Source organism: Cyclopterus lumpus, chromosome 19 (assembly GCF_009769545.1).
Source record: "Cyclopterus lumpus isolate fCycLum1 chromosome 19, fCycLum1.pri, whole genome shotgun sequence".
NCBI classification, from domain to species: Eukaryota; Metazoa; Chordata; class Actinopteri; order Perciformes; family Cyclopteridae; genus Cyclopterus; species Cyclopterus lumpus.
The window spans coordinates 9,856,031-9,878,499 of record NC_046984.1 but is presented as its reverse complement, the minus strand read 5'-3'; the positions used below and the strand labels follow the sequence as shown (position 1 = coordinate 9,878,499).

Below are 22,469 nucleotides of genomic sequence, written 5' to 3'. Positions count from 1 at the left end.
GCTGTTTTTTGATCTTCAATGAAGAAACTAAATAATGTGTTTTATTTACTTTGTTTGTTGGGGAAACACATACGTATGTAGTGTCAAGTATTACATGGACTCCATTCAATGTATGTCCCAAATTTGCTGTTGTCAGAACTGATTGCGTATAAACATTGATTAGTTAGTCGGAAACAATATTGTCATTGTTTTATGGACAACACAAGGGCTGCAGTTAATGCTAATTTTAGTATTAGTAAATCTGATAACAAGTCTGATTACTTTCTCAATGAATGGATCCATGCATATGCTGTAATTTCTTACAGTCAATGGTAGGCCTTTAACAAATATTCTAAATTTGAACTAATTGTGAAAATAAGAATAGTATTTTGAAAAAAAAGCAGCAATACTGCAGCTTTCTGCCTCGCATGTTGCCATGTGGGCATGGACAGGAAGTGATGAATGACAGGAAGTCACTGAAGCTGAATGATGAATAATACAACAACAACAACAACAACAACAATAACCGTAATGATGATATTAGGAGAAATGTGTGATCCTGCTGTGAATGTGCTATGCCTATGCCACTAAACACTGTTTTCCCCAATGCTACCAGGTAATTCGAGACAGTATTGAGGGGCTGATGGATGTCACTGTCTTTGACACTCATGCCCAGCCTACATCTGCCAACCAGGTGGGCTTTAACCCATGTCAAGAAGATAATGGACGTTGCCAACAGCTATGTTTTGCCATACCGGGCCTAGAGCACCCAAAATGTGGTTGTGCACATGGGTCGCTCATGAGTAACGGAGTAACATGTGGTTACGGACAAGATGAGTTTTTAGTTTTCACCACAGATTACAAGCTGAATAGCCTGAGGTTAGATCCTTTGGATCACAGCACCCCTTACCCAGCAGTGAACGTGGGCTACAACTTGATGGCTTTGGATTATGACTTCAAGGACAAGAGAATTTTCTTTACCCAGTTTATGGGAATTGGTCGAAGCAGAATTGGCTACGTCACCACTACATCCATCACTAACCCGCCTGTCTTTATAGCTACAAGTGAGTTAAGCATTATTTGTTGCTATGATCCCTTTGTTGGGACTCCATCTTCTCATATGTTTTTCTTTCCTGTTTTATTTTCACTCTCTTTTTCTAATTTGTTTTCTAATCTTGTCATTGTTTTATTCACTTGTATTCAATACCATCTCGTGTCTGTTACACTGCTCAGATTTGAATGACCCTGAGGGATTGGCTTATGATTGGGTCAACAAGCGTCTCTACTTTACCGACTACTATAGCCGCAATGTCCAGTCCATGGGGGTGGATGGGATGAACCGCTCAATCATCGCACAAGCAAATCGTCCCAGAGGCATCATTGTTGACCCTTGCTATGGGTAAACACAACAGCCCATTATGTCACTAGATGATTTCTGTACTCACTATGGAGCTTGTCTCCTCCCTTCTTACTATGTTCTGTCTTCCCAGTTACCTATACTGGACTGACTGGGGCTCTCCAGCTAAGATTGAGAGGGCCACACTAAGTGGAAACTTCCAGACCCCAATTATTAAAAGCAGCCTGACGACGCCCAACGGCCTAACTCTGGATTATGAAGAAAGGATGCTTTACTGGGCTGATGCCACATTGTATGTCCAGTTTTTGATATATTCTGTGTTGCAGCAGATCCCATAGTACTAAAATAGTTTGACAACTCCTCTTCTCCCCGTCTGCTTCCCTCAGAGATAAGATTGAAAGGGCCACTTTAACTGGTGCCAACCGACAAGTGATCGTGCAAGGGGTCCAGTACCCGTATGCCATGACCGTCTTCCAACAGGACATCTTCTGGACTGACTGGACTGAGAGAGCCGTCTTTAGGGCTGGGAAGGATGATGGCTCTGGCTTTGCAGTGCTGGCCCAGGACCTGCAGTACCGACCAAACGACATCCATGTGTATGCCGCATCTAAGCAAGAAAGCTGCTCCAGCTCTTGTCAGCAGTTCAACGGAGGCTGCAGTAATGTCTGTGTTCCCGGTAAGAATACTTCCTTGTGAATGCTACAATGCAAGTCACTGAATCCCCTTGAATACTCAATTTGAGTTACACATCAACCAACATTGATTATAGAGGCTTTCCTAAAAAAAATCCCAAATTGTGAATTCTGCTTTTTTTGGAAAAATGTTCTAATTTACTGCTGGTCAAGTCTTATTTCATACATTTGACTCATAATGTTTTGGTGCCTGAATTAAATCTAAGAAAAGTACAAGAAAGTCCACAATAACGAGACAACAGCTAAGTGTTTTGTATTTCAAGTGCTTTTGCTCACTCAGACATACGATCAAGTAGAGAACGTTTTGAACATCCTAAACAACACAAAGAGACACACAGTACTACTAATTAACAACACTTCTCATCTCTCCTGCAGGTCCATTGGGCCCAGAGTGCCAGTGTCCTCATCAGGGGAAGTGGTACCTGGCCAACAATGGCAAAGACTGTATCATAGACACAGGGAAACGCTGTCAACCGGAGCAGTTCACCTGTCTCAATAATAACTGCATCTCAGCACGCTGGAAGTGTGACGGCTACAACGACTGCCAGGATAACTCAGATGAGCTGGAGAGAGTATGTGGTGAGAGATGGGGTTTAATCTGACTTTAGACAGTGGATGGTTACCATTTTGAGTGGACAGATAGAAGCAAGCAGATTGGTTGCAGATAATGTATATACACTGATGATTTTTGGCATTTTAATCCCCCATTAGTTATCAATTGTGGTAGGCAATGCCAACTTGAGTTTGAGACACGCATTTTGTTATCAGCTTTGAATGTTGTTTTTTTTCAATATTGGTAAAATGATTTGTCAATTCAACTTTGGGTTGCAGCAATTATTTGAGTTTTAAAAAGAGAATAAACAGAAAAACTAAGACATAAATATCACAGCACTGTTTTTATTCCTGCTCAGCCTTCCACACCTGCTCAGCCATGGACTTTACCTGTGACAATGGCCGCTGTGTGCTGCTCAGCTACTCCTGTGACTACACAGACGACTGTGGAGACAACAGTGACGAGCGAGGCTGCCCCTTCCCCACATGTAACCCTGCTACTGAGTTCACCTGTGCCAACGGACGCTGCATCAGTGCAGCCTTTGTCTGTGACGGCCACAACGACTGCCGAGACAACGCCACCTCTGACGAAATCAACTGCCGTGAGTAATGAGTAGGCTAATCAAGGGATTGATTTATGAACTGATGGATTGATTATGGTGGGAAATGAGATACACATGTTCTAACAACAAGATTGAAATGTGTCCTTCGAACATCACAAGTGCTTTTTCTTATTAGTTGAAGGTCTCTTGGATCCCCACAAAAGAAAAAAAGGAGCAATAACATCTTTTCCTATCAATACCAAGTGTACATTATGTTTTGTTTTAGCTGGTATACAACATTTAATTTCAACCACTGTCCCAAACATCATTTAAATTGCTCTGAAGTTAGTGTAATCCATGAAAAGTTCTTAATGTTATCCTCTTACATTATTATAGTCATCTATAATGGTTATTTGTATAACAAAACGAAAATGATTTGGGAATAAAACTTTGTATTTTTATTGAAAAAATATAAATATGAAATCTTTGAATTAGTCGTTTTAATTATGTGTTATAAGCTGCTTAGAGCTACTGTTAGGAAGTTAAACCGATCATGATTCCCTCTCTTAATATCTACTTCATAACGCTTTGAAAACATCTCCTTCAAAGAATATAATTTTTTATAGTGCCAATAAAAGTGACCATGACAACGTCATAATTCACTTTTGCCCAACACTCATTTTTACTGAACCGAGCCTGAACGCATCATAATGTTACTGAGTGGAACCTCTGAATGTTTAGCACCTTTGCTGACAACTTTACTAGCTTTCTACTTGTGCTTATTTCAACACAGATTTGTTGTTCACAATGTATATTATCAGAGATCAAAGACTAGAAAGCATTAATGCCAACGCCTTGATAGCATATTTTTACTGTATATCTGTTAACGATTGCAGTAAAAGTTAATTCACACTATGCTGGTTAACTGTATAATAATCCGCGATTCACATGCTGCTGAACTATGGATCGACTACCGTCCATCCCACCACTAATTACAGTCGTTATCTCCACCTTCCAGGTGGGATTCTTTTCTGCTGAATAAGTACAATGTGTGCTGTGTTTTTGAATCTATGGTTGATGTTTTGATTTTTGCCCGCCTCTCCCCTCCCCTCTCCAGCTAACAGGGTGTGTCCTGCAGGCCAGGTCAAGTGTGACCGCAACAACATCTGCATCTACTCTGACAACCTGTGTGATGGCTACAATAACTGTGGAGACAACAGCGATGAGAATCCTCTCTTCTGCAGTAAGTTTGAAGTATTTGTCCTGCTGCTGAGTGAGAGAGCGTAAGAAAGAGAGACATGCTGGGAAGAAGCGTATCCCTTACAGAGGTTATGTACAGTGATTCACTAGATTTGGATATATGGAAGAGTTTGTGTTACTGTGTTACAGTGGGTCGTACGTGTTCTCCGGATCAGTTCCGCTGTGACGAAGGGAAGTGTATCCCCAACTCCTGGGTGTGTGACTCCATCCAAGACTGCAGTGATGGGACAGATGAACCTCTTTCCTGTAGTGAGTTCTCTGCATTTACATTTGATTCAGTATTGATATCTTCGTCAATGTCATCAGACTTTTGACTTTGTAGTTACATGCCATTATTTTAGTGTTTCTAATATGATTTTAGTTGGTTTAATGAGTTAAGCCATTGCATCTGGATGATACCTTTTTATATACAGTAACTCACAATTGGAGTTTTTTTATTTGAATGCCCGCAAATTTTAGTCAAAATAAGACAAAAGGTGTGTCATTAGCTATCCTATTAAAATAAAATTCTAAAAATGATTTAGTTGTGCATTTTACTTTAAATCCAGCAGTCAGTTTGCCAGATGCTCTATATTTCTAAATGATGGTTTATCGATCAAAATGTTGATTAATGGTCTGCGATAAGAGTAGATCTCTTAAGGCGATTCTCTTCCTTTGTTCCTGTGCAGAGGATCAAATCAAAACATGCAGTCCCAGCCAGTTCACTTGTACAAATGGAAACTGTATCCCCCAGTCAATGGTCTGTGATGGAAACAATGACTGCTGGGACAACAGTGATGAGGCTCCTGAACTACAGTGTGGTAAGATAGCACATAGTCATTTATTTCAGTGTGTGACATGACTACTGGTAATCTATGTATTATGTGTGTGTGAGAGGAGAGCTAATTTTTTTATTTTGCTGAGCTTCATCCCATGTCTCATCTGTTTTTTGCCTCCAGGTACACTTTTATCATGTATCCTCTTAAAAACTTTCCAGCTAAATGTGTAATTTTCCACATGTTAATGGTATCATATACTGTAGTTCTAGTTATAGCATCCATCTCTAGTCAAGCATACTCATCTTCTCTCCGTCTCCTTCAGGCCAACGTACCTGCAGTTCCAACCAGTTCACCTGTCCAACCTGGTTTCCCGGTTTCCCACGCTGTGTGGCGTTAAGCTTTGTGTGTGATGGAGAGAAAGACTGCGCTAATGCTGCTGATGAACTCCAGAACTGCCCCAACCGCACCTGCCATATGAATGAGTTTGCCTGTTCCAACGGGCTTTGCATTCTCCTGCCTTACCAGTAAGTAGGGAGAGTGTGAGCGTGAACAAAGGTAGACATTGTTTTGTCAGTCTGGAAACTAATTATCTTGTTACTTAATAGAGTCTAATGAATTGGTCCTCCTCCCCAGCTGTGACCGTGTAAATGACTGCGGGGACGGCAGTGATGAGTTGGGCTGTACTTATGACACATGCAGCAGCAACCAGTTCACCTGCAGTAACGGAGCCTGCATCCCCGCCTCCTTCACCTGCGATGGACAGAGCGATTGTATGGATGGCTCAGATGAAGCAGAGAGCATGTGCATCACGTCACAACCCACCTGTGCTCCTCAGCAGTACATGTGCAAGTCAGGCGAGTGTATCGACAACAAAAAGGTGTGCAATGGACAAAAGGACTGCCAGGACAACAGTGACGAAAAAGCCTGCGGTGAGAGATTTGGAAATATGACATTAAGTCAAAATGTTGCTTGATGTGAGTTTACAGGAGATTAAAAAACAGCATATCCCTCACACGACCAAGCTATCACTAACATACAATTGCATTGTTTTAATTCTGTGGTAAGAAACAATAAGGTTTCTTTCCAAGGTTATTTGCTATTCTTAAATACATTTCCAGTTGGGTACATTTTGTGGACCATCATTAGTTTTTATGATATTCAAAATGATTGATTTTACATTTAATTATTTATTTGCCAAACTATTCTACATTGTGATGTCAAACATCTTCAAATGTTTGGTTATGTTTCACATAGGTTTTAATGGAAAAAAAGAGTAGCAATAAATGCTCAATTCTGAGAAGTTGGATGAATAACTTTCCACATTTGTTAATAACAATTCTAGGAATCAGTTCATTGACTAATCGTTTCAAGATTTGTACAGTTGCAACCTGATCTGTTAGACTATTTTTCACTCATTTAAATTCAGAATGAGATCCCTCAAGTAATTTATCACCTTTTTTCCTGTCTTTTTTCCACTCCACCTTCTTTTTCTGTGTAGGAGTCAATGAGTGCCGCAACCCATCAGTCCACAAGTGTGCCCAACTCTGCACCGACACCCTCACTGGTTACTACTGTTCCTGCCAGCCTGGCTACCGACTCATGCCGGATGGCAAAGCCTGTGAGGACCTCGACGAGTGTATTAGCACACCCGCCGTCTGCAGCCAGATCTGCGAGAACAATGTTGGCTCGTACCACTGCAAATGTGCCCCTGGATATATTCGTGAACCGGATGGACGCACCTGTCGTCAGAACAGTGGCATTGCCCCATACCTGTTGTACAGTAACCGCTACTACATCCGCAATTTGACCACTGACGGGTCACATCTGAGTTTAGTCCTGCAGGGGCTGTCCAATGTGGTGGCATTAGACTTTGATGACTATGATAAGAGGCTTTATTGGCTGGATGCAGGGGCAGGAAAGATTGAGCGGATGCGTTTTGACGGGACCGACAGGGAGACGCTGGCGAATGACAATTTATTAGGAGCTGAAGGCCTGGCACTGGACTGGGTGGGCAGGTGGGTGAAGCGGGAAGAACTTCATTATTAAACCTGCCTTCTTTCATAAATGATTAATTATTCAATAATGTATTGAACAATAATAGGCAAAATACCAGAGTCAAATTCCTTGTATGTGTTCACACTTACTGTATTTGCCCAGTGAAGCTGATTCTGATTCTAATTATTAGTCTAATACATGAATACATTTGTGGAAAAAACTATTTTATAACTGCAGGAGAACTTTATTCCTTTAACTTATATCTCCTTTTTTGTAAATACTGTTGTCATGAGCATGGAATCAGTCTGGCTGACCAAAACATGGCTGCAGGGATCTCAGTGAAAACCTTTGTGTCTGCTGCAGGAAGTTGTACTGGGTGGACGGTTATTACGGTTCAGTCCATGTGATGGAGCTGGATGGACGCTACCAGAAGAGACTGCTGTCAGGAGAATTCATTGATGGAAACAGCACTTATCTTATCAGCCGGCCTCGTGCTGTGGCGGTTAACCCTAAATATGGGTACTGACACGCACACACACACACACACACACACACACACATACAGAAGTAGTTCATCTGTGGCTAACACCAACACCAGATGTTGTTGATGATTAATATTGCAAAAAACCTTTCCCTGTCACGGTTTATTGTGGCTCAAATGGAAATACACAATAGTAAGTATTTACATAGGCTTTGTCATCTTGTGCTGTTTACACTGGTCCATTTAGGCATAAGAAGAGGAAAGGTAATACAATTCAAATAGAATAGAATATGAGATATTTCTACTGTAGCTGTTTGATAGATTTAAAATACTAAATGTCAACCACAATTTACTCTTTAATCCTTTTGTCTTTCCTCATCTCCTCTCCAGATGGCTTTACTGGACCGACTGGGGTGACACGGCGTATATCGGCAGAGTTGGCATGGACGGAAGCAATGTCAGTGCCATTATAACAACCAAGCTGGAGTGGCCCAGTGCTCTCACCATAGACTACACCACCAACAAGATCTTCTTTGCTGATTCTCACCTTAACTTTCTGGAGTGAGTTCAGAGATTCAGACACAAGTCCATTTTGAGTTTCCATCAAGTACACTTCAACAGGTTTTCCTGTACCATAGTAACAGTGAAATGTCTTAAACGTGTATTAACCCTCCACCGTATCAACTTTTTAGCTTTGCCGACTTGAACGGCCAGAACCGACACCGGGCCATTGCAGGTACACTTCCCCATGTCTTTGCAGTTTCCCTGTTCGAGGACTGGGTTTACTGGACGGACTGGAACACACACACAGTAGAGAAGGCTCGCAAGTACACTGGCGAACAGCGCACAATCATGGGCAACAACACACATCGACCATATGACGTTCGTGTATACCACCCCTACAGGCAGCCTCGCAGTACGTACATTTGAAATGTAGTTGCTTATTGTATCAATTGAATACAGCCCAGATTTGACCAATATGTCCTTTTTGATCAACTGATTACCCAGGTGAAAACCCCTGCTCCTCCCATCACCTGACCTGCAGTCACTTGTGTCTGATTGGCCCTGGTGGGCAACAAGCTACCTGCCAGTGCCCAGATCACTTCATCGGCCTCATGGTGGGCTTTAAGATCCAGTGTGTCGCCGACTGCTCCAGCACCCAGTTCCGCTGTGGAGACAATGAGAAGTCAGTCAGATACAAAATCACTCGTGTTCCCATTCCACAATCCTCACAACTCAATTCATCGAGCAAGTCTCACTGTTCTTTCATAGTCAACTTTTATCCCAAAATTATGGAATTGAATGGGATTATTTCCAGAGCTTTATATTAGATTAGATTTGATTTAATTCATCCCCAGGGGGAAATTACTTGAAGCAGTAGTAAAACATTTTTTACAAATATACAATACAATAAAATAAAATAGCAGGGCATATAATATAATAAATAATAATAAAGGAAATGAAAATGTAAAAAATTAAATTTAAATTAAAGTGTATACAGTGTCTCTAAAGTATAAAGTGACAGCGGTGCAAGGTTTATTGATATATTGAGGAATTGTCCATAACATCCTGTGTGTTTGTTACAACAACAAAAAAGCATACATACATTCAAGGGCAAGAGACACCAGGGACGCCCCGCCGAGTTGAATCCCTCGGCAGAAGTGGACCGGTGTAAAAATATATTCAGTTCATTATGAAACTGTGGTGGGCCTACCAAGACCGGGGGTAATTAATGGGAAACAATGGATTAGGTATAGAAAATTAGATCTTTGGCAGTTTTCTTTTTGTATTGTGCAGCAAAAACGTTGTCACAGTTCATTTGTCTTTCAATGTGACGATTGTGCCCAGATACAGATCGTTTTACAGGCTGCTAATTTCTCTTGCTGATTATTGCAGTTTAGTGCAAAAATAATTGGTAGATAAATATTTTAGAGAGAGTTTCGGTTGATTATATCATGCTAATTTATAATGATGAATCGCAATGGAAACAATACTTAAGATCTTTTTAAGCAAAGTTCTCAGTAGTAGAAAACCGTTACTGTTTTATTTTTATAAACATATAATACATTTTTCAATTTATATTCTGTTAGCTAACCTGGTTGTGCCCTGCCTTGTCCGTAGGTGTGTTCCCATATGGTGGAAGTGTGACGGCCAGTCAGATTGCGGTGATGGCTCAGATGAACCTCAGACCTGCCTGCCCCGTCATTGCCCCATTGGCCAGTTCCAGTGTCAAGATGGCAACTGTACCTACTCTGGCTTCATCTGCGATGGCCACTCAGACTGCCCTGACGGTTCAGACGAGGATGCAGCTCTCTGCAGTATGAAAATTAACAATTGTTATATTTAACTGCAACAGGGTAGAAAAAGCCTTGGCCCGGCCTTTATCCCATGAAAAGGCTTCACACTTAGTTCAGGCAGATGTTTCAGTTCGGACTAACCTAACCTTTTCAAACACAAGTAAAGCTGCCGTCTCTTCCCTTAGGTGACCACCGATGCCAAGAAAACCAGTTCCAGTGTAAAAACAAGAATTGCATCCCTGTGTCCTGGCACTGTGACGGAGTGAACGACTGCTCTGATGACAGCGACGAAGACGCAGAGGCTTGTTCCCAGAAGACGTGCCGACCGGGACAGTTCCAGTGTGCCAACGGGCGCTGTCTGCCGTCGAGCTACGTGTGTGACGCCCAGGACGACTGTGGGGATGCATCTGATGAGCCGTATGAAACCTGCAGTAAGTGGAATATTAGGAAATGGCAGATTTATATTTTATTGTCAAATATTTAAATGATACAATACAGAACCTAAACCGAGAGGTGCAAAGTCTTGTTCAGTGGCAGGAATTAAATACTCTCTCCAATAAATGAATAAAAAACACTTCTAAATCCTTATTTTTGATAAACGGAGATAAAGTGAAGACCAGGTAAGTAACTTTACACCAGTGACTTCTGATTTTCCAGTACTTTAATGATGAGCACATGTAAGAAAGGCACTGCTGTAATGGATGAGAGCTTCGCACTGTGGCAAAACAGAGCTCACCGTTTATTCAAGCATATAGATTTATGTGTTTCAGTTGTGCATGTAATTAATCTAGACTCATCCATGTCTCAAGAGATTTTATGACGTATTGTTTTCAAATTTTAGGAGGCACAAACTATTGATGATATCCCCCCTCATCCTACTCTCATTTCTTGTCATTTTGTTTTTCATTTCCTGTGTCTAACTCTCTCTCACTCGCCATTCTCACTTCTGTGCCATGTCTCGTGTCTCTCTTTCTTTATCTGTCCAGTGGGTCCAGATTACAAGTGTGAGGAGGATACAGAGTTCTCCTGCAAGACAAATTACCGCTGTATTCCTCAGTGGGCCCGCTGTGACGGCACCAATGACTGCATCGACAACAGTGACGAGCAAGGCTGTGGTCCGTACTTGTGTGTAAACAGATGTGCTATGCTATGCTATGCTATGCTACGTGTGGAAACAAGATTTGTTCACAGTTACACACCATTAACACAGTATTTCTGACAATTATTAAATAGGCAGAAACATTTCAGTCAATATACTAAAACAAGTAAAATAAAGTATATGAGTATGATGGAAACAACAAACGATGCAAGATGATGGAAGATGATGGAAGATGATGGAAGATCTAAACATACCACTTTGCACACTGCATAGCCATTTGTATATATGTATTTGTTGTATGAGCATTTATGAGGTTTTGAACATGTTTTCTTTTTGTTTTTATCCTTGACCATATGTTGAATCATCTTTTAATCTGTCCATTTCCAACAGAGGAGGTGACCTGTGATCCTCTGGGAGATTTTCGATGTGACAACCACCGCTGTGTGGCCATCCGCTGGCAGTGTGACGGCAACGACGACTGTGGTGACAGCTCAGATGAAAGAAATTGCCGTGAGTGTCATACTCATATTTTTTACAGCTCAACCCATCACAAACGAGCACAAGCATGTGTCTACCAGGGTAACAACATGTAAACAATTATTTCCCCTTCAGACTCCCTTCAGTTTAGTTTTTTATTTGGGTTATGGTTTAATGCTGGTTAAGCTGGCCCAACCTTTCCGTTTTATTCAGATTTACTCACCCGGTTTTCTAAAAACAAATCCCACACTATAGACTTAAGCCGTCTTTAAAAAAAAACGTATTCTTTATGTATCTTGAGCCTGTGCAGTGTATGCATGACCAGTTAGACCTTATTCTGATGACATCTCTTTCTCATGGGGATTGTGGTGGATAGAGCCAAGGCCTTGCTCTGAAAGTGAGTTTCGGTGTGACAACACACAGTGCATCCCTGGAAACTGGGTGTGTGACCATGACAACGATTGCGGGGATAACTCAGACGAACGAGACTGTGGTGAGCAGGCGGTGCACACCAACTCATTTCCTTGAAATATTCTCTGTCATGAACAACACTCCTCACCACCTGGCTCTCTTCCAGAGTTGCAGACGTGTCGTCCAGGTTTTTTCCAGTGTGACTCGGGTCACTGTATCCCTGCTGCTCTGCAGTGTGATGGCCAGCCTGATTGTCTGGACCTGTCAGATGAGACCAGCTGTCGTGAGTAAACAACATGAAAACTAATGGCTAGGTGCCTGGCCCCTACAGTGTTTTAGTGCACTGGTCTTTTTTTTTTTTTGTGAGTTTGTGTTACGAGATTTCAGCATGTCAAGTGTAAAGTGTTAAAAAGTATATAAATGTCTAAAACACATTATAGTAGGACAAACAGCACAAGCAGGTAAATAAACCCACTAGAAGCACAGAAACAGTTTAACAGTTATTTAAATATGAAGTTGACAACATTGTGAAACTGCATACGCACACAACGACAATAGAACCAAAGAGTAGCTTTACAAGATCTAATGGACTATTTCAAATGACAGTTTGAATTACTTGTGTAATAGTTGCCTTTGTTTTTACATCCAAATATATGGTCAACATCTTCGAAATGTAAAAATCTACCAACAATTGACATCAGTGATTAACTATTTTTTCATACCCCAACAGCTACTCGTTACCCAGGAGGCCGTTGGTGCCCTCAAAACCAGTTCCAGTGTGCAAACCATCTTTGTGTGAACCAGGGCTGGGTGTGTGATGGAGTTAATGACTGTGGCGACCGCTCTGACGAACAGCTCAATTTATGCTGTAAGAAATGTTTAGTTTATTGTATATGACAAAGTCCTGTGAAAAGTATGTTATCTGTATTTCTCCCTGTGTGATTGACATCATCAATCATCATTCACATCTCAATTCTAACCCCAATCTTAACTAGGGAATGTAATCTAATGATTGAGATTGAGGTGTCAGTATTTCTTCTCATACATATACAGGTAAATACAAACAGATTATCATTCCCCTCTTCCTAAAATACGATAAAGTGACCAAAGAATCTGGAGCTCTGCAACCGTCTTCCCCGTTGATTCTACCTCATAATTAAGTCAACAAAGATGTAAAGCGAAGACAGTTGAAAGCATGAAAAGCTATCTTGTTTCAAAGTAGCAGTGTGTTTAAATAATGTATACTTGCAGAGGTTTGTCTGAACTCACATTTGTGTGTTCGACCAGTGACTGTCACCTGTGAGATGCCGTTCAGGTTCCGCTGTGCAAACGGCTACTGTGTCTACTCCGGCGTGCTGTGCAACCAGAAGGACGACTGTGGAGACGGCAGTGACGAGAAGGAAGTACTCTGTAAGACTCGAACACATGTGCCATAATCTGTTTAGTTCATCTTGGTTATTGTGTATTGGAATATTGCTCTTTAATCAGTGCCAGTGCTTTGTGGCAGAATAAAAGCAATTTAAAGCACTGTTTCAGAACAAAGGGGCCAGAGACTGGAACAACCTAGGCTTTTAATGAAGTTTCAGCTGTTGTTGAGGATAATAATTATGACTAATTAGCTCTCAATAAACTTGAAGACAGTGCAGGGGACAAATATGCAGACACTGAGAGACAGCTAAACAAAGATATCTTTGTTTAATTTAACTTCATTTAATTTACTGCAGCTTTTATTTACATCAAGAGCTGAAAACCAAATATTGTTGCTATGACATTATCAATTTAAAACATATATTGGAAAAAATGTTTTTATTTATATTTGAAAGATGTTTTTTTGTTTATACTTTTAGTCATTCAAACACAGTTTTAGGGAGGCATAACGATGTTAATATACAGAAACAAGCAGAACTGCAATAAGCAGACACACAGAGGTAAATATAGATTGTGTGTACGCACAATGAATTAGGCTTTGTGTACAATTTGATACGGTTGTTTCTTTATAATAAAAAATGTTCAGCTTTTTCTTATTATTTTTAAACATAAATATAACCAGATTTGTAATAAGTTCAGGTTTGGCAAATGCACCACTAATCAGTTTCTGGCATCCCCAAGGATTAGTCGGAAACATCACTAATGCCTCCTGAAATATCTTCTCTAAGGTTACTGAAATGGGAAATCCCAAAATGACATCAGGGTGTCTGTAAAGCACACAAAGCCTGAAACATACAAGGGATAAGAAATTGGTCTGTTTTATGGAATTGTTACACAATCAGCTTAAACATCAATCATAGCAAATTATTTTGAGAGGAGATTAAATAGTTTGGTTTAGAGAGGAGGTGGACATCGGCTAGCTCATCCAATGCCATTGGTTGAGCTCGGCGTGGAGAGGCCTTGAATTGGATAAGTGATTTATTGAATTTTGTATATTACATTTGTCATGTTGTAGTATATGCCTACATAGTATTTATAGACAGTTGGGAAGTGAAGCGCGACACTGTAGACAAAGCTCTGAATTCAATGTTAGACTAGAAAGTGTACTTATGTGGATGACTCATTGTCGCTGCGTCCCTCAGGCCGCGAGCCCACGCTGCCGCCCTGCACACTGGAAGAGTTTAAATGCACCAACGGACACTGTGTGGCCCTGCCATACGTGTGCGACCACAATGACAACTGTGGGGACCGCACTGATGAATTAGGTTGCAGTGAGTATCACAACAACACACTCCTGGAGATGTCCTCTTTTAATGTCCGTTTACATTCAGTTATAATATGTTGCTATTTAATGTGACCCTATAACAATCCCCTGAGAGTTTAAAAGTACAGACTGCTGCATCTTCAGAATTTTTAAGCAGGGATTTAAGATGTTTTGGTTCAGTATTGGAAAATCATAATCCTAGCTGGGTTACGTGCACAGATAGCAGATCAAATGTCAAGACTAGAGCAGTGCATTTCATTCACCAAAAACTGGATTGTATATATAAAAGATAATTATAATTATGACGTATGTTTCATAATTCTGATAATGGGAACATGGGGTCTTACGTTCTCCAATAAATATAATGGAAATATGTATTATATTATTATAGCTATAATGTACATATTGAGTAATTTTGACTATCCATCCATCTATACAATCTTTTTCTGCTTCTCCAGGCCTGTGCATGACCTGATTTTGACTCATAATTACAAGAAGAGATCTCGTGAAAACTTTCCTTATAATAATGCTGGATGGATCTGAATGTCATAATATTTTCTCTAACCTGGTAGCTCTAGCTTCTTTTCAACATAATTTCTGAACAGAATATGGCAGTTAAACTCTGATAATGACTCGGTCTACAGCCATAACACCACAGGTGGACAGAAATGTCCCGTTGGCCGATATATTTATGAATATATGAAGGTTCGGTCATAAAGTTGCAGAGAATCATTGTGACTTTGAATATTGTCAATTGTTGAATTATTCTGCCCATGTGAACAAAGCCATTGTTTCATTTCATCAAGCAGCCCTTACATTATTCATTACAGGTGTCACAAATGTGCTTTGTGTTGTCTCACTCCAGATTTTGGGCATGAACGCAACTGTGAAGAGAAGCTGTGCCAGCACGAGTGCACCAACTTGAACGGCACCGGCTTCATCTGCTCCTGCAGGGCCGGATACGGAGTGGACCCAGACAGCACCTTCAACTGCCTGGGTACACACACGCACACACACACTCTTTGGGAGCCCTTGATAGTATTCTTTAACTTCAGCACACACAACTGCACATGGATGAGCACATTAAAATTCTACTAAAAAGACTTATGATCATCATTCCAGTTAAAGATCTGATGGGTTCAACTGTAGACCTGAACACTTTCTCACAATCTCTTCTTCCTTCCACAGACATCAATGAGTGTGAGGTGCACGGCACCTGTCCTCAGGTCTGTAAGAACACAAAGGGCGGCTATGACTGTGAGTGTGCCACCGGCTACCGGAAAGTGGGCAACGGCAACATGTGCGAGGCTGAGGGTGAGAACAAACTTTTAATGAACTTAGGTTTAGACTAGAGCAATATACATGTTACTACTTCACTGAGATATAATTAAGAGTCCTAATGAGATCTATCTGCTCCCTCTTCTAAATAGATATTTTTTACGAATGCCTAAAGCATTTTAAGGAGTAAATGTCTCTGTCTCCCCCAGGAGCGACTCCCTTGATGCTTCTACCAGAGAATATTCGCATCCGGAGGTTCAACCTACAGACGAAGACCTACCATGACTTCCTAAAAGAAGAGGAGCGCATTATGGCTCTGGACTATGACTGGGACCACAACAGCACTGGATTCAGTAGGTCACACACATAATAATACTAGGTCCTGCACAAATAGACACAAAATACATTAAAGACACATCTTAAAAGTAAATAACATATTTGCTGATGTCTTTGGTTTTTCTTTTTAGGTATGGTGTATTTCACTGTGGCCGGTAAGGACTCTGTAGCAGGTGCCATTAAGAGAGCATATATACCTTCAGTGGATGATGGCAGTAACAACATCGGTGCTGCTGTTGACCTCGGCATCAAATACATCACCAGACCAGACGGCATCGCTGTGGACTGGGTGGGCAGGTGCGTCTGAACTTACTCTTTAGTTTATTTAGGATTAGTTTATTACTTGAAAATTGTTTTTTTCATTTACATGAATTTGATCAAAAAATATATTTTTTTAAATTCAAATCAATAAAGAACCTTTATTGGTAAAAGTGCTGCCCTTAAAGTGAAGCACTGATTGATAAAGACTTTTTATTTTTAGAAAGAAATATATAACTCATTGATTGAAGGTTTCGATGTGTCAAAACATATTTAGTGATTCGTTTTGTGATTATTGATTATTTTCCACGTAGGAACCTTTACTGGGCAGATTCCAGATTGAAAAGGTTAGAGGTGGCCATGTTGGACGGACGCTACAGGAAGCAACTAATCAAGACTGAGCTAGGCCACCCGTCTGCCGTGGCCGTCAACCCACGACTGGGGTAAGACAGACAGCTACCACAACTGATTTTAAGGAACAATATACTGATTGCATTAAATTAGGGAATATGTTTATTCATTATCATAACATTAACGCACCAGACCTTAGAGCCCAGAACTCTAACCTGTCGTTTCGACAGGATGTTGTACTGGGCAGACCGTGGGGACGCAGCCAAGATCGAGTGTTCTTGGCTGGACGGTCAAGAGAGGAAAGTCCTGGTGGCCGATGGCCTGGGTTGGCCCACTGGTCTGTCAATCGACTTTACCAACGATGACAGAATCTACTGGTCTGATTCCAAGGAAAGCCGCATAGAGTCTGTTCTGCCTTCAGGAGATGGCCGTCGAACTGCCGTCTACATAGGTGAGGATTAGGAAGGACGGTCATCAAAGCCAGAAAGGAGAAATGTAAAATGTGAGACTGAATTATTCAGTGTTCATTTCAGGTTCATATGTTATATTAGTTTTAAGAAATTCCAGTAATCCTCAAGAACCCTCATCATTGATCCATATTCCATACATTTAGTATGTACGTATCTCCATCATTGGGGCTGTGTTAAATTGTTCACATTTCATTGCATTTTGTCTAGATGTGAGAAACCCCTTCAGTGTGAGTGTGTTCGAGGACCACGTTTACTGGAGTACTCAGGAGAAAGGGGAGGTGTTCCGGCAGGACAAGTTTGGTCGCGGAGCCAAGACCAAGCTGTTGACCGCCGGGCCGTGGCTGACTCAGGTCTCTGTGTACCAGCAGCAGAGATACAACTCCATAGCTAGTAAGCTGCACACTTCCTCGCTTCTTCCTATTCAAACAAACACATACAGTACTGCATTAAGCATACTTTTTTTGTTTTTTTTGTTTACAGTCGGCCTAATAAGATCATGTTTGCATTTTGTTTTTCTGTGGATAATTTTGTATGTAGAGATTATTAATTGATTGATTTATTGGTCATTCATTGTTGATTTATGACATTGGTAATCCGCTATTATACAGTACAGTAGAAAGTATTGGGTCTTCACAAGAGAGAAAACTTTAACTACAGTAGCTGATTCAACTGTGATGATGACATGAAAAGGTCATCACAGTAATGGCCACATCAATAAAGAAAAGAGATGGCAAAGTCCTGCACGCAGAATTGATTTCAAACTCCAAAATGTAACGCACTTTATCTTATTGAAATGAAATAATCAATGTCTCTGCAGTGAACAATCCATGTAAGGACACTTGCAGCCACCTGTGTTTGCTCCGGCCTGGAGGCTACACCTGCGCCTGCCCCCAGGGCACCATCTTTATCCACGGCAGTAACACTGAATGTGATGCTGGTGAGAAAAAAAAAAGTATTTTCCTCAACAAGTGACATAAAAACATGGGGCACCAAGTATAGAAGTTGGTAACAGAAGGTAATCTCAAGACAATGTTCTCCTTTCTCTTTGCATGATCTTAGCCTGCAACACATTCATTCATTTAACAATATAGAAGTCAGTTAAACCAATGAGGGCCGAAATTCAAGAGAGCCAAGAACTGAAAGTAGTAGTAGTATGTTTGGCCTAAGAGGGAGGATGTTCCTCTCTCTTGGCAGGGAAAGTGTCAGTAGTCTTTTAATTACAGTGGACAGTGGAACTTTTATAAAGCCATGAATCTGTAGTATACATGATGCTCAGTTACATACCTATAGACGTTACAATGATATCATTTCTGTTGCCATGGGGCAGAGAGGTTCCTTCCAATGTTCCAAATGTTGTTCCAAATGTTGTTAAATTGATTCAGGGTTTGATCCACCGCCCACCATGCCCCCACCATGTCAGTGTCAAAATGGAGGCACCTGCTACTTTGATGACAACAAGGTTCTATGCATGTAAGAAATGTTTAATTTTTATATGCATACATTTTAAATACATATCCAAAAATATATTCATACACAAGATAATACAAATAAAATCAACTAATAATTATTGATGCACAAACAAATAATGGACTCGGTCTACAAATACTGCAAATGTTGCAACTCTAATGTTTTGTATTTTCACAGATGTCCTCCAGACTGGAATGGAGAGTACTGCCAGAAAGACATATACAACGTGGTTGCATCCTCAAGTATATTTGATTTTAAAGCATTATAACATTACAACATTCAAACTTTAAGTTTGATCTCATTATTAATGCGCTGCATTTTGCCCCCTCCTCCTTCCATCTCAGTTGGAATAGCGATCGGGGTGACAGCCGTGATTGTGGCTCTGCTGGTGGCTCTGGTCTATGCTTCCAGGAACAAGTCCAACCTGCTTGAGAGACTAAGGAGCAGCTTGCCCAGCATGCCCTCCTCTATGCCCTCGATGCCATCCATGCCCAACCTCCCAAGCTTCAGGTGAGATTCTGCAAGAAAATGTATTTTTATTTTCTTCTTCGACTACAAAACAAGACTAGAGTGAAAATAAATGATATTGTTTTACGTTAATGCAAGCTAAATAATTTTATAGTTAAAGTATTCGACTCACTGTATAGGTTTTCTTATTACCTGTTAGTATGCTATGTACAGGATCATCTTACAGCTGAATTAATTATTTTTGTGCCTTGCTAATTTTTTAGAAATAGTTCGTCTCCAAATGCATCACCAACAGAGAGTGAAACGAGGCTGAATTTTGAAGGGGTAAGAAGCAAAAGAAAACAGCCTTTCATGAGAAGAGATGGGTATCGTTTGTATTTTATCGAAAAGTACGACTATTATTTCTACTATGTATTAGTCTGTTTTTTTTATTGATACTCTTATTGGTTCTTTTATATTGCTAAAACATTGAATTCATCCTCGCTCTTACTGCTATTGTGGATTAAGGGAGGAGGAGCTGCCTTCACAGAGCACTCTTAATAATATAGAACTGTTTCCCATTAAGACCCAGGTTTAGGGGGGCATCTATCGCTATGTTCCTTTTGCATAATGTTCTGTGCATTTTTAAGTATTGAGTTAAATATTCAACATTTTTAAATACAAAATATACGCTTCTGCGGGTCTTATGGTTAGGGTTAGACTTTTCAAAAATGTTTCTAAACTTAGTTTGACAATTGAATAGAAACATGGCCAATCGGATGCACAAAGCGCTATTATGGTTATCAACTCGTTGTGTCTACTTGTTGTCGGATGTCAGGTTCCCTGTATGTCTGTGTCCATGGCGGAAACAGATGGGAAGAGTTTTGAGAACCCAGCATATGAAGTTGGTGAGCAACTTGCTGCCCCGACGATGGTGGCAGTCACCGTCGCTCCTGATGTATCAAACAAGGTCCGTAAGCCGAGATCACTGCTCGCCTGTAGAGTTATGGTTCTGCATATATATGACATACTACATGGCAACAGTTTTAAAACAAGAAAATGTTTTTCCACTGCTGCAATGTCCAAATAATCTTTTAGATTTTTCACATGAACTTGCTCTAATTTTTGTATCTTCTTTTTTTGTTTTGTTTCATCACTCCTCAAGTTGGATACCTATAATTAACAGATATGCAAAAACATCACATTGTGCTTATATAGTGTTAGATATAACATTTGAGATTTTTCTATATTTTCATTAGCTAGTCTTGTGATTATGTGTCTCCTTTCTCAGGAGAACATAAATAATCCGTTGTATATGGAAGACGTTAAAGTTGCGGACCAGCCCACAAGAAGTGCCGCCACTGTCAACAAGGTCAGTTTCATATTCACCAGTTTATTGTCACATAAAATGTGTTTTATATCTTATAACTCCAAGGCTTCCATCTAGTATATCACACCACACTATAAAAAATGCAGAGAGGGACATATCTTTGATTATAATACATGGTATTGTTTTTGTCAATCACTGAATCAAGAGTAGATGTCAGGTCTTCAGTTTTTACTGACTGAACCCCAAAGAGTTTTATTTTGTTGTGTGTTGATATATTCTTTTAAATCATTTAGAATTTGTCTAACTTGTGGCCATTTTAGGAGCCTTTTGATAACCCGGCATACGGCTCGGACATAGAGGACGTTTACATGACTTCTGCAGAACCAGTCGCTTCGAGCACACAGGTAGCCTTATATTCATATTTTAATATGAGCAGCTAAATGTCTAAAAAAAGGATGTGAAGGCAGTACAATTATCTGTTTTTATCCTTATTTATTGAAGCATTTAATTTATCCCTTTTTCAGCAATTTGAACCCATTGTGGACGACAGTTTTGAGTCTTTCCAAAACCCAACATATATGGTGAGTTGAGAATGGCCATGAACTCAAGTGTCTCAAAACACTATCCATGGCTCTGGATTTAATAGGACTGTATAGATTTTATTTTGACATGCAGAGTTTTTTTGGCACAATATACCCATGAAATCTTTAATTTGCCGACTTTGTATTGACAGATCGCAGTTTGCACTGTACTTTTTTTAAATTATGTAACATGATTTTATTGAGTCTGAGACTTAACCGGCCTATTTACGTAATTGGATATGACATGTATGTATATGACATAAATCTGAAACCCAATATCTCATTGCTGGCATTTTTAGTAATTATGATCTTCCAACAGGAGCACACACCAGATTCTGACATTTGATGTGACCTCTACATCCAGAGATTAGACTGATCTATGTTTCAGATCTGAAACCTCACTCATTCTCATTGGAGGATGTAGCATTGCTGAACTAACCTCACTGACACACCCGGAACGAATCAACCAAGAGCTTTTGTAAAAGAAAGATATATTTGTTGTCTATATTTGGATGATATTAACTACAATTTACATGTAACTATTTGTGTACAAAAATAAAATAATCAGACATGAATTAATTAATGTAACTAATATGAGACTTCAATAAGTGTATAAAGTGAATAGAAACTTGTAAATTACATTGTAATTAATTGGTTTCATATCTTTATTTACCTTTTTCATTTTGAAGAACTTGATTATTAAAACTGCTATTATCATCACTTTATATCTGTGTGTTGTTTTTGAAGCCCCTTAGATGAAGCCCCTGATGCTGAATGTTATTACTATCTGACTCGCACCTTTCGTTGTGCGACAGTGAACCTTTCACCGGAGGATCTGTCACTACAACACGTCTGATGTTATCCACTCGCTCTTCACAGATAGGACTCTGATCCCCAGCTATCTGACCCACTGAGCTGAGATGAAATGCTTTCTCATCATCCATTTAATAACACAGAGAGACACAATTTGAGACCGTAATCACAGGGCAGCAGCAGTGACTCTGCTCCTCTCTGACTGTCACAAATGTCTGAACACATCAAGGTCTTGAACTTGCAACAACTGGGCCAACCAGATGAGCAAATGGACAACAGAGACAAGTGGGAAACAAATCTGAGGCACTAAAGAATAGTGAAAACACAGAAAGGAGGAATATAGATCGGTGTGTTTCTATGTTGTGGTCCATGGTTATTCATAGTCCATGTTTCATGCTGCAGGTACCTCACAAGAAGTCTCTGACCTCAAACATGTACGTTACCGCTCACTGAGCGACAAACATGGAGAGATCGAGGGAATGAATAGCAATAATTGGGTTTCAGAGGGGCGGACCAAAGAGGCATGCAGCTTGCAGCATGTGTGCA

General features: G+C 40.3%; 1 protein-coding gene across 1 annotated transcript in view; it reads left to right on the top strand.

Annotated features, from left to right (window-relative positions):
• The window catches only part of lrp2b (low density lipoprotein receptor-related protein 2b), a 40,928-nt gene extending 19,457 nt beyond the window's left edge, over positions 1-21,471 (top strand). Inside the window, exons 41-80 of the mRNA XM_034559312.1 lie at positions 596-1,043; positions 1,213-1,378; positions 1,470-1,628; positions 1,723-2,012; positions 2,404-2,607; positions 2,940-3,182; positions 4,240-4,365; positions 4,512-4,631; positions 5,051-5,182; positions 5,463-5,664; positions 5,774-6,069; positions 6,639-7,155; positions 7,499-7,654; positions 8,007-8,177; positions 8,309-8,532; positions 8,625-8,802; positions 9,738-9,934; positions 10,099-10,344; positions 10,900-11,028; positions 11,403-11,522; positions 11,866-11,982; positions 12,067-12,183; positions 12,631-12,768; positions 13,188-13,310; positions 14,471-14,599; positions 15,458-15,589; positions 15,781-15,906; positions 16,080-16,223; positions 16,338-16,503; positions 16,779-16,907; positions 17,046-17,266; positions 17,493-17,675; positions 18,103-18,222; positions 19,097-19,262; positions 19,484-19,517; positions 20,029-20,169; positions 20,491-20,571; positions 20,850-20,933; positions 21,054-21,110; positions 21,430-21,471. Coding sequence (XP_034415203.1) covers positions 596-1,043; positions 1,213-1,378; positions 1,470-1,628; positions 1,723-2,012; positions 2,404-2,607; positions 2,940-3,182; positions 4,240-4,365; positions 4,512-4,631; positions 5,051-5,182; positions 5,463-5,664; positions 5,774-6,069; positions 6,639-7,155; positions 7,499-7,654; positions 8,007-8,177; positions 8,309-8,532; positions 8,625-8,802; positions 9,738-9,934; positions 10,099-10,344; positions 10,900-11,028; positions 11,403-11,522; positions 11,866-11,982; positions 12,067-12,183; positions 12,631-12,768; positions 13,188-13,310; positions 14,471-14,599; positions 15,458-15,589; positions 15,781-15,906; positions 16,080-16,223; positions 16,338-16,503; positions 16,779-16,907; positions 17,046-17,266; positions 17,493-17,675; positions 18,103-18,222; positions 19,097-19,262; positions 19,484-19,517; positions 20,029-20,169; positions 20,491-20,571; positions 20,850-20,933; positions 21,054-21,110; positions 21,430-21,456 — 6,759 coding nt within the window. The 3' untranslated portion in view covers positions 21,457-21,471. The remainder of the gene's footprint in view (positions 1-595; positions 1,044-1,212; positions 1,379-1,469; positions 1,629-1,722; positions 2,013-2,403; positions 2,608-2,939; positions 3,183-4,239; positions 4,366-4,511; positions 4,632-5,050; positions 5,183-5,462; positions 5,665-5,773; positions 6,070-6,638; positions 7,156-7,498; positions 7,655-8,006; positions 8,178-8,308; positions 8,533-8,624; positions 8,803-9,737; positions 9,935-10,098; positions 10,345-10,899; positions 11,029-11,402; positions 11,523-11,865; positions 11,983-12,066; positions 12,184-12,630; positions 12,769-13,187; positions 13,311-14,470; positions 14,600-15,457; positions 15,590-15,780; positions 15,907-16,079; positions 16,224-16,337; positions 16,504-16,778; positions 16,908-17,045; positions 17,267-17,492; positions 17,676-18,102; positions 18,223-19,096; positions 19,263-19,483; positions 19,518-20,028; positions 20,170-20,490; positions 20,572-20,849; positions 20,934-21,053; positions 21,111-21,429) is intronic.
• Positions 21,472-22,469: the final 998 nt, after the last annotated feature.